The sequence below is a fragment of the Lactuca sativa genome, chromosome 5 (genome assembly GCF_002870075.4).
Source record: "Lactuca sativa cultivar Salinas chromosome 5, Lsat_Salinas_v11, whole genome shotgun sequence".
NCBI lineage: Eukaryota > Viridiplantae > Streptophyta > Magnoliopsida > Asterales > Asteraceae > Lactuca > Lactuca sativa.
The window spans coordinates 287,850,949-287,871,020 of record NC_056627.2 but is presented as its reverse complement, the minus strand read 5'-3'; the positions used below and the strand labels follow the sequence as shown (position 1 = coordinate 287,871,020).

Sequence of the window (20,072 nt, the reverse complement as noted above, 5' to 3'; positions counted from 1 at the left end):
AAGAACCTTGTGTTCCTACACTAATAATTAGGATTAAGGAATTGTAAAATGAGCATCATTGGAAAAGTTTTCAGGTGATCTATTTCACAAAGCATGGACCATAGGAAACAAAGTGTGCATGTTTAGAGCATGGGACAATTGTTGGTATAATTCAAGTAATGAGTTGATTATCCGAAACATTAAATGATAAATAATGAGTAATCAATATGGTGGATAAATAGAAGGGTTTTATTTACTCTCACAAGTTTGGGGCCATATAGGATTAAGTATTGTTGTCATGTTTCAATTTGCATGTTTTGACTTCCAGAATAACTAGGTTATTCAAACATCCACAGTTGGTCATACGTTGGGAGTAGGTATGAATAAAGACTGTCATGAATCTGTCTGTAGATTGTCTGAAGTGTTTAGACATGGCACAAGTTTGCTGCAGAGTTCGTGAGTGCTTTGATAAGATTAAAGTATTGGATTAAACCCACGCTCACTTGGATCACTTCACGGTTTTATCACGAGTGATTAGTGAGACGATAATATTGTATATTCTTGAAACCGAGACGTGTGAGTTGTTATTTGTTGGTCAGTTACACATTGATAATAAGTAAACGCACCAGTAACTTGGTGTTATAAAACTTATTGTTGTGTGTGATTCGTTTAGTAAATGCAAGCGAGCATTTGAGTCGAAGTTTATCCATTCCTTTTATCCAAAGTGGGATAAAAGCGATATATGTGGGCCTCTCGATGATTTAGTGATGACATCTAAGCGCTTGGCCAAGCCGGGACTAAGTTGATGTGTTCAATTGTAGTATGTTATCAGTCGTCATGAATCGGAAGTCAGGAAATAGTATAGAGAGAATGATTGAAATTCATGTCTTTTGTCTATACGATATCTTGAGAATGGAGGAATATATAATCCCTTATCTAGAGGACACGCTATCTGATAAGATCAGAGTTGACAGCGGCTTTTGAAAGCTACGATTGCTGATCAGGTTTTGAAGTCTTACGGAAAATAGTTATTAGACTTATCCAAGTGGGAGACTGTTGGATTAGTGTCTAAGTCCATAACTATTTTGGTATGTACTTGACCCGATTATGAGCATGGTCCTTTTGGGTTGCCTTCACCATAGCAATATGTAGGATGATTTAAGGAGAGAAAGGTTTAAATATGATTTATTAATATATTATGAGAATAATATATTAAAGGAGAAATCATATTGTTTAATTAATATTAGTCAAGAATTAATTGTTAATTAATTTTGTGGCTAAAAGAGATTAATTAAACTTAGGGGACTGAAGTTGTAATTATAAGATAATTATAATTGGGCTATGGATCACCTAATAATATATAGGTTGGACGAATTCTATGGGAAGCCCATTAGAAATCGTCCAAGGGATATGTTTAAGGAGTCCATGGGCTGCTTAGGGACTAAGCAGTCAAATTAGGGTTTCCTAGTTGTAAACCCTAATAGCCTACATGTATATAAAGGGCCCCTATGCCCCAAAAACGTGGAAAACACTTCCATTAGGGTTTCCAGCCGTTTTTGGTGCCTCCCTTTCTTCTCCTCTTCATCCAAGTTGCATATGGTGTTTGTGACTCCATTAGAGGTACTACACTTGTGGTACTTGCTTTCAAGAGCTAAGGAAATTCAAGGAACTAGTTGTTATTGCTATATAACAACAAAAGGTATGTATTCTAGCTTTATATATGAATTTCGAAAATTATAGTAGCATGCCAGGTTTCTTTTTGTGTTCATAAAGCTGTATATCTAATAGTGAAAACATAGATCCAATACTAGGGTTGCATGCACACATAGGATTGTTTGTATTAAACCCATCATTTAGGATGCAAATGGAATGGATTTTACTGAAAATGTAATAATATTATTCTTTTTAAAGTAAATGACAAAAAGTTCAATAATGTTGTCAATTTTGTTATGTTAGAGTCAAAACCGCACACGAGTTTTATATTAACTCTCTTATCCAACCAGACTGAGAAAATGTATAAAAAACAGGGATAAACTTTGCAGATCTAACTCTTTTTTAAGTATCTAATAAACCTTATATTCTCTTGTGAATTGAAGAGTAATACAACATCAATAAGCTTGATGAAAAAAAGGAAAAACCTTTGCAAGTCAGAAGTTGAAAAGAAAAAAAAGCTTTTACCTTCAAAAAACAGATGATGGAATCATATTTCACAGTTGTCATTGCAAGTTCTATGATAAATTTCAACAAAAGATTGTTAATTTGCAAATTCTACTACACTTGAAGCGAATGCAAAATATGGAACCTTTGCAAGTCAGAATTAGAATATATATATATATATATATATATATATATATATATATATATATATATATATATATATATATATATATATTACCTTCAAAGAACAAAGGATGGAATAAGATATGATGGTTGTCATTGTTTCCTTCAGATTAATAGGGTAAGGTCTATGACAAATTTCACCAAAAGATCGTTAATTTTCAAATTCTACCACACTTGAAGTGAAAATAACATGATTTGGAAGTATGTAACCTACCTTACTTCAATGATTCAATAGTAGGCTGCAATAACTTTTCCCTGATTACATGTTCAAGTTGAATTAACTTTTTTGGATTTACTTCATGAATACAAAGTAACATTGATAAATCAAAATACTTACTCCAGTTATAGCAGCCTATTTTGTCCTGAATCCAGCAGTTGAGGTATAATTGTATCGAAAAGCCAAGTTTATGTTAGAAAGTACCTCCAAAAAATCTGATGAATAGAAGGAAATTGACACGTTTGGGACGTCTTCTCATGAATCAATCTGTCAATGTCCACCAGAAGCCAACAAACTCCTTTGCAGGCCTAGATAACATTTATTGCTATATATACTGTCATTAAAACAAAATTTAATTATAAAATACAAATGGTGAAGTTATTCAATTTTCATTATTGAACTTCATCTAAATTAAATGTCAACTAAATACATTGGCAGATTATAACTCTTTTAAGTTCAAATTCTCTCATATTTCATTCCCCTCCCTAAAAAAACAAATTCCAATTCCTCACATTTCAATTCTTTTGACAGACTTTCTTTCCAACGCATTTGATTTCCAATTTCCTCATCTCCCTTCTTTTGATAGATTTCATACTTTCCAAAAATATTCACATTCCAATTATATCATATTTCATTTCTTATAATAGAATTCTATCATTCCTTTCAAAAACATTCCAATTCCAATTATTTTCTATTTCAATTCTTTTGAAATATTTCATCTCTTCCAGAAAATTATGCAAACAAATACCATCTTATTAAGATGAATTTTGTAAGTGAATACAGATTATGAGCAAGGGAGTAAAGTTGTCCTGTGAGAGATGTGACCTACATTTGAAGACTAAGAATGATTTCTTTTGCCTCTTTTAGTTTAGAATCATCTTGCTATGATTGTGAATTTGTGACACCTGGAAACAAAATCAGTCTTCAATGCTCAAAAAATAGAACATTGTTACATAAATGGATAAAAAGGTGAAATATTGTGGCAAAAAATTGGTAAATGTGTGAAAGAGTGGTGTAAATTGGGTAAAAGGTGAGTAATTGTAGCATAAATGTGCATTTAACCTTTTAGTAGATATGTTAATAGAATATCACTGACAACGGCTGTAGCATACTGGCTGTCATCTAATGCTATAGCGTGGACCTATGAAACCAACATATGATTTCACTGTTAGAAATTAGAATACAAATGTGCAGAACATGGGATATGATTTCATTGCAGACCTTATTATCCCATCTATTGCTGGTTCTGATGAACCGAACTCCCCTAATTGTTGTGATCCACACCTATAATAATTTATCAAAAGATGATTATATGCTTAAATAAACTATATATTTCTTAATAACAAATAAAGAAAAGCAGAGATGCCCGAATGAACCAACAAGGATATACCCTTGATGACGGTAATAAAATTGTATATCATATAAAGGCCTATGTATCAGACGTGTGTGTATAACCCTGCAAAAACGACATTCTTACCAGTGAAAAAGACATCATAAACAATATTCAACTCTGAATGAAAATAGTTCTGATAATAGCAACGTATGGATAGAAGTGTCGGAGGATTGTAAAAGGCATGACAATGGGGAGAAGCAAAGCGGATACGATGAGTAGATGTCATCTACACGTACCTTTGTGGCGGTGGCGATATGCACAGGAAAATACCCACTGTAACCATCCAATGGAAGAGAACGGATGAGGAAGACTGAGGGGAGATGATGTAACATCCGGATTCCCAGATATCTTATTTTTGCAATTATATTGAGTTTTGGTGAGGGACTCGGCGAGTAGGCGCTCAGACTCACCGAGTAAGATCGCACATGGTCAGGTTGATTTAATGGCGGACTCGACAAGTCCATTCGTGGACTCGGCGAGTCCATGCCGTTTAATGAAACCCTAATTCCCGGGGTTTGGGACCTATTTAAAGGGGTTTATAGCCACTATTTGCGGCTACCAGACCCCTGAGTGAAACCCTAAGAGATCTAGAGCGTTTGTGAGGAAGAAGAGGCCATTTTTGATCCTTGTGTGGGTGTTTTTGCAAGAAGAAGGTGGCCAAGGCAAGAGGGAACTGAATAGGGTGCTATTATGTGGATTTCAAAGTCTAGGGACTTCATATTTAGGTATATATTCGATCCTTCTTCAGTTTTGGTGTTAATCTTTGAGAGTTAGGGTTTCTAGCCCCTTTAGAGTATGGATTGTGGAGCAATTGGTCCCTTCTTGTGTTGAGACTTTAGGATCTGGATCCAAAGAGGTCCAGAGACCTTAACTCCTTGATCTTTATGGGTTTCATTGGGAGTTATGAGCTTGGGGTGGCATTTTGAGGTCATTTCTTCAAATAGAGCCATTAGGTCTTTGCATGGGCATCAAGATCCAGACTTTACGTGTTTTTATTGCTTAAGGAGGCCAGATCTATGGGTTAGAGGAACGGATCTGACCTTAGGAGGTTATTTGAGTTTGAGCATGGCATGAACTCGCCGAGTCCAAAAACAAACTCGGCGAGTAGGATAGTTTTTCCCCAAGAATCACTCAGTTGGTGACTCGCTGAGTTGGGGGAAGTGACTCGGTGAGCCATTGGGGATTTTGAGGACTTGAGTTAATGTCTGAACTCGCTGAGTCACAAATGTGCACTCGGCGAGTCTGGTCAAAGGGTTGACCGTTGACTTTTGTTGACTTTTAGGGTTTGGTCAACAATTGGACTTGTGGTCGGTTGGAAGGGTAAAATGGTCTTTTAGCCTTCTTAGAGGATGTGTGAGGATTTATTCTAGCCTGGAGAGCCATTATTAGTTAAGATGATCGTTTATGTGTTTAGGCAGAGGCTAGATCAGTGTTACGCGAGCGAGGTTTTTACCGAGACATCCGAGGTGAGTCTTCTCACTTTAGTTTATCTTGAGTGGTAATTAGAGTTATATGACAGAGTTAATGTATGCTATTTATGTGATATGTTGCACTGCATTATTTCTATGTGATCTATGTCGTGTGTATATTAGAGTATATCAGAGTTAGAACCGGAAGGTTCACAGAGATAGGACCAGAGGGTCCACAGAGTTAGGGCCCGCAGATTTATAGCATCGAGTGACATTTATGTGTTATGTGTGGTATTTTGGGGAACTCACCAAGCTTCGTGCTTACAGTGTTTGGTGTTATGTGCTTCAGGTACTAGTGAGGATATCGGGAAGGCGCCGGCATGATCAGTACACACACGCGCGCGGAGTCTTATTGATATGTTATGATCTTGGGATTTTGACTTATGTGGAATATAAGAACAATCTGTTTTACAATATTGTGAATTGAATTGTTTTTAAAAATGTGATTTTTTTTTTGAATTTTTACGTCGTTACGGATGAAAACTTCAACAACAAAGGTAGGCAAGAGAAGAACGTCATCTGGTAATAGCGACATGTGGATGCTTTCAAAATCGTTCTTGAGGTCTCCGGTGCAAAGATGAGTAAGATAGAAAAAAAAGATTGAAGAACTTACCTCGTTGAAGCATGAAGCTGTATGTCGGCGGTAGTGGTCGGAGCGGGAGTACATCAAGGATCAGAAAGGAGAAATTTTTGGAAAGCATGACAAAGGGGAAAGCAAGAAAAGATGGACCATATATAAGGAAGTTGATCAATTGAGGGTTCCATGATCTCTCTCTCCAAGTAGAAAGTTTATAAATGTTTTCTTGAAGTATTCAAGCCACCGATATCAGTTCCTTATCCAGCAGACACCAATGGACGATTGTAGAATCAAAGCTGCAAATCCATGATGGTATTGAGCTCGATTCGTGTAAGCAAGCTAATCATGAAAACCCTGAGGGTTGGAGCTGAAGGCGGTGACGGCAAGAGCGTTTTCGTGGAGGGCGATGTGTATTGACGAAGGGGTTGTATAATAGAAAAGGACGAAGAACAATAGAGGATAATACACATGCGGTTATCTGATTGTAAGGCATATGGAGGAAAGAAGCGGTGGATTACACAGTCGATTAGGCTATGGGGTATGGTTACCACCAGCCTACTCAAAAAGTGAAGCCACATCAGCGCCACATCATCTTCACTACTAACATACTACCAACCCATTAACCCTTAGAAATGGTTACCACTCCACATCATTTTTTTTTCTTTTTTATATTATTGAACAATATTAAATTAAATTAAAAAATAATTCAAATAAAATACACAGTAAAAACATTAAATTAAAATACATTGCATTAATTTTTAAACACACAAACGTAAATCCTAAAATATTTAAAAAACAACAATAAAAGAATCCTAAATTACGTATTTTTCCTAAAAAACTTAAACGACAAAAAAAATCATAAATTACTTATTTATCCTAATTTACTAAAAAAACACACACAAACTAAAACATAAATATTAGAACCTAATCGTCATATTTAGCACGGACACATTGTTGGATTTTTAGAAATGTGGCGAGATTTTCAGGGTCGAGATCCGGTTGAGGTTTCGTGTTTATGATTTGAAGATCGGTGAGAGCGAGTTTTTGGCGACGACCTTCCTCTGCTGATTGGTATTTTTTTCTAGAAAACTTAAAGTTTTACCTATGGATTCCACAAGCCCGTCGTCGCTAATTGTGGTTGCTTTCCCGCTTGAAGACGCCGCCCATTTTGATTTGTCCCTACCCGGTGGTCGACGGAGTTGGACTTCACGCGGACCCTCTTCCTCGGCACCATCGACGTCATCATTGAGGTCTAGCCCAAAACCCGCGTCCGATTCAGAAGTTCTTGCTCTTTTGTTGGAGCCGGTGGTCGAGTCTGAATGCGATGTCTCTGGATTAACGACCCATTTTGGACCTTGACGGCACACTTCCCATGCTTTTTGGTGACCAAATGGTTTACCGTTGTTGGTCAGTTTGAATTGGTAGCACGCGGTAGATAAAACGTTGAAATCGTTGGAACCACTTTTATGCATATTTTTTAGATTTTCAAATATGCCATTAAACTTTGTGCAAATCGCGCAAAGATCACGCCATTTTCCGTTGACCGCGTTGTAGGACCGATTCGTTTTTCTTCCAAGAAGCGCGTGAAAGTGGTCCACAACACGATTCCAAAAACTTTCTTCAGATTGCGCGTTGCCTCTCCTCGAATCACAAGATATGAAAATCCAAGCTTTTGCTAAAGCTTCTTCTTCTTCTTCAGTCCAAGCCGTTGCTTTCTTTTTCCCTTTTCCTCTTGCTTGCCTTTTTCGAGATGATTGTGGTGTTTCTTGGACCATCTCATCGTCGTTGTCGAGGTTGACGGTTTGGGATTGAGTTAATGAGACTTGAGATGATTGAGTTTGGAATTGTGGAGAAGCTTGTTGTTGAAAAGCTTGGAATTGGGGAATGAATTGAGGTTGGGTAAATTGTTGTTGTGGTCATTGTTGTTGGAAGAATTGTGGATTATAGGGAAGGTTAGTGAATAAAGGTTGTTGTTGGATTGGATAATTCAACAATTGCATATAAGCTTGATTATCACTAGGAGTGTTAGGAGTGGGTGGAGTATTTTGGTTGGGATCCATTTTTTTGAAGAAAATTGAAAGAAAGTAGGAGAATTTTTTTTTTTGAATTGGAAGTGTAATAGTGAAAGTGTAAGTGAAAGTGTAGTGTGTGTATATATATATATATATATATATATATATATATATATATATATATATATATATATATGGGTAAAGTGAATATACCTAACAACCTTATATAAGCTTAGGTACCTAACCACATTATACTACATTGTTTTGCATTATATTTCCATTGCAATCATCTAAGGTTCTTAAACTTCAACCCTTAACTTGATTTACTTACAAGATTTTCAGACATTCACCATTATATTCGTCCTACACCATTTGATTTGTAACGGTAGTATATGAAGCCCACAAGAAGGTCTCCGATAGAAAGACGCCATTTGAAGGAAAATAATGGTGAAAGTCCAAAGATTTTGGAAGCAATCAAGTTATGAGGTTGAATTTTAAGAACTTTGGGTGATTACAATGCAAATATGATACAAAATTACATAGTATGATGTGGTTAGGTACCTAAGCTTATATAAGGTTGTTAGGTATATTCACTTTACCCTATATATATATATATATATATATATATATATATATATATATATATATATATATATATATATATATATATATATATAGGTAAAAGATGTTATTTAAATTTAATTGTATTTTTTTTTTGTTTTAATCCTTCGGCCAAAAGATTCGTCAATAAAGCTTCCACCTTTCATTTCATTGGTTGTCTTCTTCCGTGAAGGGTACCACTCCACAAGTCACCTACGCACACCTGGGGCGGTGTTCACGCGTAGGTGAGCTTGCCACCTCAGCCCCACGCATAGCTATGCTGCCTTGATACCGTTTAGCCTTAAGCCAAATGTAAGAAGGTGAGACAGGCGGTAGTGAGGTGTGGGATTCTAGAAAAAATATGAAGACTATGGAAAATGATCAGCCTCGGGGAGAAAATCCTCCGATCCAAAAAGGAAAAAAAATCAAAAAAAGAGGTTTGGTCCAATCTGATCACATTACTGTTCCGTAACAATCATGAAATTAATATAATGTATAATGCTATTATTATTATTATTATTATTATTATATATATATATATATATATATATATATATATATATAGATGATCCTTAGGAATAGTAAATCTAATACTCTTTTGGCAAAATAAGCCCTTTCTTAATGGTTATCTGTTCTCTTCAAGCTTTATTTTTTGTGGGGCAATTAATGCCATTTTTCCCATTCTTTATGGTCAGGTGTTTACACGTGTTTCTTTACAATTATGTCCACCGTTTTTCTCCAATCACCTTTGGATTGCTGTCCACCACCTATTTTCACCTGTCCACCGCCTCAAATAATGTACCTTCCATCACCAGCTCCATTCGATGCGGTTACTTTAGATTGCTCTCACATTTTACTTCCTAATGTTTCCACCCCCAAATCGAGTCTCCTCCCTTCTTCTACCCTCTACTACTTTATTTTTCATTTTTCTATTTATGTCCGTAAGTCGTTGCCTTCTTCTTATCTCCATTTCTTCTCAATTTCGTTCACACATCCAACTACGCCGACATAGGTACTCATTCTCCGAGGAACATGGTGGAATACAAACAATCTTTTCAATCTCTCTTTTGATGCATTTGTATAGCATTGGTTTTTCCTAGCTCTACATCGTTCATGATTTTGCCGCTGGACATGAAGATGAATCAATGAATTGGATTATACGGTCGGTGTTTTTTTCCTAACTCTAAATTGTTCATGATTTTGCTCCAACACAAGTACAGAAACTCACGCACCACGGCCAGGATGATCGACGTAGTATCGGTATGTGAAATCGACCCTTTTTGTGTTTTTTTGTTCATATACGTGTTTATGTGTTCCTAATTTGTGAATATGTTTTTTTGTGATTTGTTGTTCCCAAAAATTAATGGAGTCAGATTTTGGCGACGATTTTGACCATGTATATCATACGCTTTCAGTGTAATACCAACATAAAGCAGAATAATTTCTTTAAATTCTTTACCTTCATTTGCATTTGATGTTTTTTGATTTATAAGAACGAGTTAAAAAAATGATACATCAGCTGAAGAAGCCAAAAACAAGAATAGAGAGTTCTATCTCTGATCCAACTCCGATTAGAGTTGAACCAGATATTTTGGTGATATTTAATTTCGATTTACCTCTTTAAAACGATATTTTCTGGATCATTAATCTTGAATAGGGTTAAATCCAATAGTTGGATAAGAAATGGGAGGAAACAAAGGCTGCGAAAGCAAAATTGATGTGTCTTTCATTCCGTGCAACTTTACTTTTTTCCTTTTGGGGTCAATTTTTTGTTAAAATGGAACTTTCATGTCAACTTATAAACTGTTTTTTTAGTGTGATGTGCTGACTTCAATTGTAAATATTTAACAAATTTCAATTTCAACCATACGCTAACATGCATTCTTAATTTCTTATGTGTAGGTTGGCATCTCTTCATATAATATGAATGACAGAAAGTTGGCACTTCTTTTGTGCTTTTCAGTTATTTTTGTTGTCCTGGTATGGTATAACCCCTATAAAATCTCACTTACACTGTTTTAGAACAACAAAGCGGAGATGCACCACCACCAAATTCAGTTACTGTAGCTAATGTTATTTTTGTTGTGAAAAGACTCAATCAACAAGGATTTGAAGGAGATGGCAATCATATGTTTAGTTCCTTTATTTTATTTTTCCCTAATTTAGTGTCTTTTCATATCTAATGATTACATTGAAGTATGTGAATTCTCTCGGTTAGAACCACGTATTCAAGAATCTATTGAGTAGGCAGATAAATAAACTCCTCAACCACAATTTCACTAGAATGTGGGTTGGATTTCCTTTGTGGGATGGGAATGGAATCCTTGATACAACTAATAAGTAGAAACGGGTGAAGTTTGTTCATTTTTCTGAAAAAAAATATAATCTTTAATTTCTCTATTTTCTAATTATATTTCATTTTAGTTAACAGGGTGAAGAGGTTAGCAGTCATGCAACAACATTTGAGGAAAGTTTTGAAAATCCATTTTTTAGATGATAAGTTCATCAATAAGTGACAGGAAGCAAATTGGAAAGATTGTGTATATCCCACTTTGATGAGATAGAAAAATATGAGAATGATGGCTTTAGAGGTATTAAATAACACTTTATGGCCTTAAAATGAAATAAAGATTAAAATATTATTTTGCATATCCCACTTTGATGAGACAGAAAAGTATGAGAATGATGGCTTTAGAGGTATGTATGTGGTTGCTCCAATAAGCAACAAGATAACCAATTTTATTCTCCATTGGGATTTTTAGTTTTCTTCATTGCAACTTTATGATGATGACCTGCATTATGCATTTTGGTTATAGGTATCCTACATTTAACATTGTCAAGCTACTTTACATACATGGAATACCCGGTGCCTTTGTGGATTACGAGGTATGTGAATTGATTCTATTTTAGACTTCTTCAAATGAGAACAATAGTGTTATTTTAATTAAGTTTTACTGTTAAACGCATTAAAAATAAATAAATAAAGGCAAATACTTGGTTAATAATATATCAAGATGGTTGACTTCACAATCACTCATGTCACAGAATAATCCCAGATTCAAAATTCAACAAAAACGGAAAGGTATATAACTTGATCATCCAAATATAAGTCGCATATTAATCGTACAAAGTTTTACTGAAATTAATGTTCTTTATAACTCAGAAAATTTTATGCATGGACTTCGAAGAACTGATGTGAAAATTTTATGCATGGACTATGGAATCATTTAATGAAACTACACTCTTTTGCAGGTTGTATGCTTTATCCACAGTGAATGGTTGAATGCATCCAAGCCAAAGCCAATAAAACAAAAAACAATAAAAATTCGTCATGTTGTATATATGCAATTTTACCCTAATATGAAGGAATAAGTAAATAGATATATAGATAAGTTAACGTGTATGTTTATTAAGTGCTTGGTGTGTTTTGAATGTAGATACATGAAATACCAATTTACTTAATTTGAGTTAATTATAATAGCAACTTACATTCTTTCTTTTTTTCCTACAAAAGCATTATGTACCGGACATGCTTCAAATATTGAAAAAAATTATGCGTATACATCTTTTGAATATATTAGGAATTGGGAGGCTATGGAATACCTTCCGGCCCCCGCAAAGCGGGGGATTCTTCCCTAGTTATTATTATTATTATTATTATTATACTTGCTTTTCATTGTATTTTTTCTGCTTGACATTTGGCCTAACAGTAAGGAGTGACTTTCAAATGAGATATCATGAGTTCAAGTCTCACTAGGAGACATAGGAAGTGTTTAGGATTAGATTAAGATTATGACAACTTGCTGTTTAAAAAAAAAGCCTTGAAGTTGATAAAGTATAGTCACCAAAATAGACATTTTCAAAAAAAAAAATAGTGTCAAATGGTTCATGAGAAAAAACGTTGTGGATTCGGTCGTGAACTAGGAGAATCGTAATAATTTTCAGTAAACGCGTATAAACCTGTGACAACACGTGGACCTTTTTACTAGTTAAACTTATGTTGGTAAAATTGAAATTTAGAATTTTTCTTTACGTACATGTTTTCATCATATCATCATATCATATCATATCATCATATCATATCATATTATATTATAAATGAATCATTTTTCCTTTCACCACATTAATTTGAAACTCTCATCAATTTTTCCTTTCATCACATTCATTTGAAACTCCCATGACTTTTCAATTTCTTTCTAATAATAATTATAAGTTGGTTAATTAGGTTAAATAAATATCAAACATAAAGTGTAATCAAATATAAACTAAATTAGTTTATAACCCGTGGGAACCACGTTTATAAAATTTATTGAAATTTTATAGTAAAACCTCAAAATTAATAATTAATTATTTTAAATAAATTATTAAGTACGATATATTTTTATTAGTTTTGTGAAATTATAATCGTTGATTCAAATAAATATATATAATTAATTTTTAATATATATTAGACATTTTTTATTTGTGAATTAATGAAAACAATAATATAAAATTTAAAATTTAAAATGGAGAATAAATAGATTGACAAATAACATCACATTAATTAGGATGTCTAATAAATTTAAAATGGAGAACTGATAGAATGACAAGTGGCATCATATTAATTAAGAGGTCTAATATAGTGACACATGACAAAATGACTACTCTTTTATTAGTATAGGGATATATATTAGACATTTTTTATTTGTGAATTAATGAAAACAATAATATAAAATTTTAAAATTTAAAATGGAGAATAAATAGATTGACAAATAACATCACATTAATTAGGAGGTCTAATAAATTTAAAACGGAGAACTAATAGAATGACAAGTGACATCATATTAATTAAGATGTCTAATATAGTGACACATGACAAAATGACTACTCTTTTATTAGTATAGGGATTTCAATATTAAAATAATATCTTTAATTCTACTTATAAAGTTATGTTTTATTAACTTTTAATATATTATACTTAATTTATTAATTTTAATATATTGTTGGATGTAAACCATTATCATTTTAAAAATACAATTTTGGAACAATTTGTATAGAATATATAAATTATTAATTTGAATACAACATTATACGGTCAACTTAAATATAAATTTCAGTTTAACTTAAACAACCCTAAAGAATATTTTGTAAATAGTTAAAAGTGTTTAATTGTAGTGTCTTTCTAATAATGATTATAAGTTGGTTAATAAGGTTAAATAAATATCAAACATAAAGTGTAACCATAAATATACTAAATTTCAATTTTAAAATAATATCTTTACTTCTACTTATAAAGTTATATCTTTAATTTTTAACATATTATACTTAATTTATTAGATTTAATATGTTGTTGTATGTAAACCATTATCAGTTTAAATTGTAATGATAAATATAACATTATAATGTCAACTTAAATATAAATTTTAGTTCCACTTAAATAAGCAAAGAATATTTTGTAAATAGTTAAGAGTGCTAAATTGTAATGATAAATACAAAAACTAAATTGTAATCTCAACTTAACCAAAATATTTCTTAAAAATATTTTTATAATAATTAAAAGTTTTCAAATAAGTAGCTTAAAATAAATTACAATAACAATAGTTAAAAATAACTCTATATAAATGATTATATTGTTACCTTTAAAATCAAAAAACAATATTTGATGTTTTAAATAATTATAATGATAGAAATTAAAACATTAAGCAAATAAATTTTAAAAAATTAATTAACAATAACAACTATAAATAACATCAAACCATATATTATATTTAATTTTATTGATGCGTCTCGTGGATAGAAGTCATTCAAGCGATTATGATTATGCAGTTATAACAGATTTATATATTATCATATAATTCAAAGACAAAATTGCAAGAATGATCCCCGTGGTAAGTCAAAATTAGCAAGTTTGGTCCAAAATGGGTTTGGCTTGCAAGGATGGTCCAATAATTTCGTTTTGTTGCGAGTTTAGTCCAAAAATTTTAAAACTTTTTATAATGACAGATTTGCCCTTAGTATTTTCCTTTTTTAATTTTTTTGTTACAGAAATCAAAAAAGAAAAAGAAAAAAAAATATATCTCTCTCTCTCTATCTCTCTCTCTCTCACTCTCTCTCTCTCTCTCTCTCTCTTTTTTTCTCTTTTTTTTTCTCTCTCTCTCTCTCTCTCTCTTCATTGCCGCCCCCACATCTTCATTGTCTTCCTCCTCTTAATGATATGTAGAAAAAAGAAACCCTAACTGTAATCTCCATTGTCGCCCCCATTAATCTGTATCTCAACAAGATCAGATGGTTTTCAGACGAGCTTCTAAGTGTGAGAGGGGAGAACCCTAATTGTTGCTCCAACTATGAAACGAGGATTTGAAAATGGGGGTTTCGGATCCGTCGTCTCCTGAGAATCGACAAGCTTCGTTTTTACAGACCAAAACACAACGATGACGACCAAACCACCGGAAACTCATGTCGTTGCATTGGTTTGTTACTACCTCTTGACGCCATTACAAACGATAATGAGGCCATTGCAATAGAAGAAAGGCCACTAGAAGCACCGACTGCCACCCCTCTTCACCACCATTTGTAACCGTCCACACCGTGTCTTGAACCTCCTGGCTCCGTCAAATGACCCTCAGGTGAGCTTCAATCGAGTTTGAAGAAGGAAAGAAGGATACCCTATGGTTTTCACAGGTTACCGCCATTCTCGTTTCCTGAAATCTTAGGGTTTTCAGAGGCCGCCGTTGCTAGAAACCTTAATTTCGATCTACACGCCGCTACCTGAAACTTTTAGGGCTAGGGTTTCACTTCAAAAGCTTCGATCTGGTTTCGTTTATCTTTTTTCAACGATGGTGTTTAGGTTTCCTATTGGGAGTGAAGGTTGAGGGAGGGAGTGATGGTGGTGGCGTTCTCTAAACTGGAGAGAGGGAGAGAGAGATTTTCTTTTTTTTTTTTCTTTTTGCTTTTTGATTTCTGTAATAAGAAAATAAAAAAAGGGAAAATACTAAGGGCAAATCCGTCATTATAAAAAAATTTAAAATTTTTGGACTAAACTCGCAACAAAACGAAACTATTGGACCATCCTTGCGAGCCAAACCCATTTTGGATCAAACTTGCTAGTTTTGACATACCATAGGGACCATTATTGCAATTTTGTTTAATTCAAAATAATCATTATATTATATCAATTTAGTATATATGAATTATTATATCAAATTTAACAATGCTATTGATATATTTAAAAAAACATATATTTGTAAAAGACTTAAACTATATAAGTGTTTGTGCGCAACGCGTGAGCATTCGCCTAGAATATGATATATAGGTAATCATATTATATTTAATTTTATTCATGTGTAACTCGCGGGTAGAAGTCATTCAAACGATTGAGATTATGCAGTTATATCAAATCTAACAACAACGTTATTGTTATATTTAAGAAAACATTTATTTGTAAAACTTCAACTATATAGGCGTTTATGCGCAACGCGCGGGTATTCGCCTAATATTAAAATAGAAAAAGAAATTTGCGATTGCTCGTTAGGGATCCTCGGTCAAAAAAAAATTGGACCATTTCGAGACGGTATGAAAAAAACCAAATTGTTTCGAGATCTGTCCAAAAAAAATTGGACCATTTCGAGACCGCACAGGACCGATCAAAGACCAACCCAAAACTTAAAACCCAAAAAGAAAAAAAAAAAAAAAAACAATATCAAACCTAATATGAAAAATCATGCAACTAAATTGAAAAATGCATACAAAAACCGCTAAACCGACTGCAAAAACCAACTGAAGACTTGATAAAAAAAAACACAAACCATTTTTAGACGAAACTAAGATAGCTCTTTCGAAAAAAAAAAATGTATCTCCAAGATAGAAGATTCATGAATATTAATAATTTCAATGGGCCGATGAGTCATTGAGCGAGGCCAGGCACTGAGCTATCTTAGATCATAAAAACGAAACCCAATTAAAATTGGCCCCTAGCCCAAATTAGGTCAAAATGTAGAAGATATTTCTAGAAGCTGATTTCTGGACGAATCTAGTTCTGAAAAGAGCCTTCTATTAATTGTGAAAAATTCAACATAAACCCCTCCCTCTCGCCCCCATCTTTTTACCAGTCCACAGCTCGGCTTTACCAAAGTATTTGGAGAATTCAAAGGTTTTTTCTCTCACGCCGCAGCCTTACTTGATCTCCGTCTTCCCTAGGTTCGATCTCCATCTATAATTTATCAGATCGGGTATCGTTTATAACTCTTTGTTACAATTAGTTTCCTAGATTCAATCCAAGTATGTTTACTGTTTTGTTAGTTGTGTTTGATTTGCTTTTTGATTTAGTAAATGCTTCTTCAGCCGTTTAATTTTACAGATTTAGTAGGTTTTGTGGTCGATTATTCTTGCAATAGGAAAAGGTTAGGGATGTAGACAGAATCGGACCAATCGTTTTACTCTATACTTTTCATGTTTAACATACTTTCATTATACTTATTTTTTACGAAATAACATTCGTAACATGTAAAAATAAATTACGTGTTTTGATGATCTATTGTTTTTTAAGTTGATTTCAGCTTAAAATTATTCGTTTAAAAAGTAATCATATAAGCCATGAACGAACACAAACTTATAAACAAACAAAACGTCAAAAGTAAAATAAACTTTAAGTAAAACAACAAAAAAGAAATAACTAAAAGATTTTTAAAACAAAATAGAATAGTATATCCAATCAAAAAAGTAAAATAGTTAAAAAGATTTCTTAATGGAAAAATTAAAGACAAAATAAAAGAATTTTAATAATATACCCGTTATTTTTTTATAGACGTGTGTTGTAAATTCCACGTCATGCCATGAGTATTTACACTCTTGTTGTGGCATGCGGTGCAGGGGTCATGTGGGACTATCTATTATAAAAATAAAAAATAAATAAAAAAAACTCGTGTCGTCACTCATCTGTTTTACACATTTGCTCTTCTTTTCCAAACGCTGTAGACACCGTTCGATTGAGCACATCGTCTTAATCCTTTGATTCATCGATCGATTGTTGAACATTCTTCTACGAAAATCGACGATTCCTCAACTTCTTCAAATATTCAAGTAAAATTTTTCTTTTCTTGAGATCTGATATCGATTTTGAGTTTTGTTTGATGTCGATTTCAGGTTTTGTTAACAAAGGAACAAAACACCTTTATCTGCTATGAGTTTATGACTTTTTTAGGCTTGATTTTCATTTATTGCGCCTTTGATTTAGGATCCGATAGGGTTTTGTTCCATGTATGCTGTGATTTCCGATTTCCGATTTCCGATTTTAGGTTTTCTATTTGATGATTTTGAAGCTATGTTGGAATTATACCTCCTTGATTGTTGCTCACTATGGATTCATACATGTGTTAGGGATTCAACTTACAAGAATTTGCAAATGGAAGCCACCGGAGAAGCTAATATCGGTGGCTTGTTGGATAAAATCAACCCACCGCTACTCGAAGATGCAGGCCTTGAGGACTGTGCACTTCATCCAGACTCCATACAAGAAGCATTCCTGAAGGCGGCCACCGCTGTCCGCTCACATATTTTCCACGATTCCGATGATGAATCAGAAGGAGACTGCATCAATGATCAATGGCCTAGAAACGAATCTGGAGGTGACAGACTCGTCGGAATCACAACCGAGACCGATCCTCCGGGGGCTTGTGCTCCAAAGAAAGGCGGTGAATTGTCGGAGGTGATAGGAGACGAGGTGGTTATAGGCGAAAGAGAGGGTATGCCAGATAAGGTGGTGGAACCGGAGGTGCCAGATGAGGCGGAGAAGTCATGTGTTGATGGACTGCAAGGATTGAAGATCCAAGATACCGATGATAAGAAATCTGAAACTAACAAAAAATCGAATGAAGATGAAGAAGACGACGAAAAAAGAATCCCAGTTTTGACTGAAGTTTGTATATGATTAGCGACTGTTTTACTTTTATTCTTGTAGTAGCGGTAATATCTCTTATCTATTTTACTTTAAACAAAATCAATCTCTCATTTTGACCAACTTCGATTGAAATTAGAAGCAAAGATTTATTTTTTGAACACCAACACAATGTACACAATGCTACATTCTGCGTTGTATATTTATTAATCTTCTATACCGGATCCATGAAATAGAAGTGGTATTGATGAGGAGTTTAAAGTTGCTAAAATAAGTATATTGACAACAAAGCACAAATGAATTGATGAGAGTGTATATTCAAACGACTGGGGTCAACAATGGGTTATTGGAAAAATGAGCCTCTAGGTTTCCAACAACAAGATTAGCCATCACTATTTGTGTCTCAATAGTGCCACTCCCAATATTGATGCAGTCTCCTTCTGATTCATCATCGGAATCGTGGAAAATATGTGAGCGGAAAGCGGTGGCCGCCTTCAGGAAGGCTTCTTGTATGGAGTCTGGATGAAGTGCACAGTCCTCAAGGCCTACATCTTCGAGTAGCGGTGGGTTGATTTTATCCAACAAGCTACCGATATTAGCTTCTCCGGTGGCTTCCATTTGCAAATTCTTGGAAGTTGAATCCCTAACACATGTATGAATCAATAGTGAGCAACAATCAAGGAGGTATAATTCCAACATAACTTCAAAATCATCAAATAGAAAACCTAAAATCGGAAATCATAGCATACATGGAACAAAACCCTATCAGATCCTAAATCAAAGGCGCAATAAATGAAAATCAAGCCTAAAAAAGTCATAAACTCATAGCAGATAAAGGTGCTTTGTTCCTTTGTTAACAAAACCTGAAATTGACATCAAACAAAACTCAAAATCGATATCAGATCTCATGAAAAGAAAAATTTTACTTGAATATTTGAAGAAGTTGAGGAATCGTCGATTTTCGTGGAAGAATGTTCAACAATCGATCGATGAATCAAAGGATTAGGACGATGTGCTCAATCGAACGGTATCTACAGCGTTTGGAGAAGAAGAGCAAATGTGTAAAACTGATAAGTGACGACACGAGTTTTTTTTTTTTAATAGATAGTCCCACATCACCCCTGCACCGCATGCCACAACAAAAGTGTAAAAGCTCATGGCATGATGTGGAATTTACACGACACACGTCTATCAAAAAATAACGGGTATATTATTAAAAGGCAGAATTTCGTATACGCCCTTCCTAAACAGCTAAATATCATATTTGCCCGGACTAAATTCTAAATATCGTATTTGTCATTCCTAATGTTTTTTAATATCATATATACCCAAATCCATTTTTTTTATATTTTTAATTGATTTATAATTGTTTTTCATAATATTAAATCATTATAAATAAAATACATTATGAATGAACAATAATACCCTTCCTCCTAATCTCCAATACAACAAACGATTCACAACTTTATGGATCGATTCTGCCAAAATTCGTTTTCCCCATGCCTTCTAAAAGCCACGATCGAGCCTTCCCTTCTGTGAGGCTTCCGATCCTTGCATCCAATCGCCACATATAATCAATCGCTGATTCCAATTGGTTCCATTGTTATCGCATAC

The 20,072-nt window shown here is 33.8% G+C and overlaps 2 protein-coding genes across 3 annotated transcripts; one reads left to right on the top strand and one right to left on the bottom strand.

Annotated features, from left to right (window-relative positions):
• Positions 1-6,899: 6,899 nt before the first annotated feature.
• LOC111910064 (uncharacterized) lies at positions 6,900-7,750 on the bottom strand. Its single transcript, XM_023905856.1, has 2 exons — positions 7,078-7,750; positions 6,900-7,036 (listed from the first exon to the last, which is right to left on the bottom strand). The coding sequence occupies exons 1-2, from the start codon at positions 7,748-7,750 to the stop codon at positions 6,900-6,902; spliced, it is 810 nt and encodes a 269-aa protein (XP_023761624.1).
• Positions 7,751-16,598: 8,848 nt separating this feature from the next.
• LOC111910270 (uncharacterized) lies at positions 16,599-18,621 on the top strand. Of its 2 annotated transcripts, none has more exons than XM_023906078.3 (2): positions 16,599-16,794; positions 17,942-18,621. In XM_023906078.3, the coding sequence occupies exon 2, from the start codon at positions 17,967-17,969 to the stop codon at positions 18,489-18,491; it is 525 nt and encodes a 174-aa protein (XP_023761846.1). In that variant the 5' UTR covers positions 16,599-16,794; positions 17,942-17,966; the 3' UTR covers positions 18,492-18,621. The 2 variants fall into 2 exon arrangements, with proteins under 2 accessions (XP_023761846.1, XP_023761845.1); XM_023906077.3 differs by having other exon boundaries at positions 16,604-16,762.
• The last annotated feature ends 1,451 nt before the right edge of the window (positions 18,622-20,072 follow it).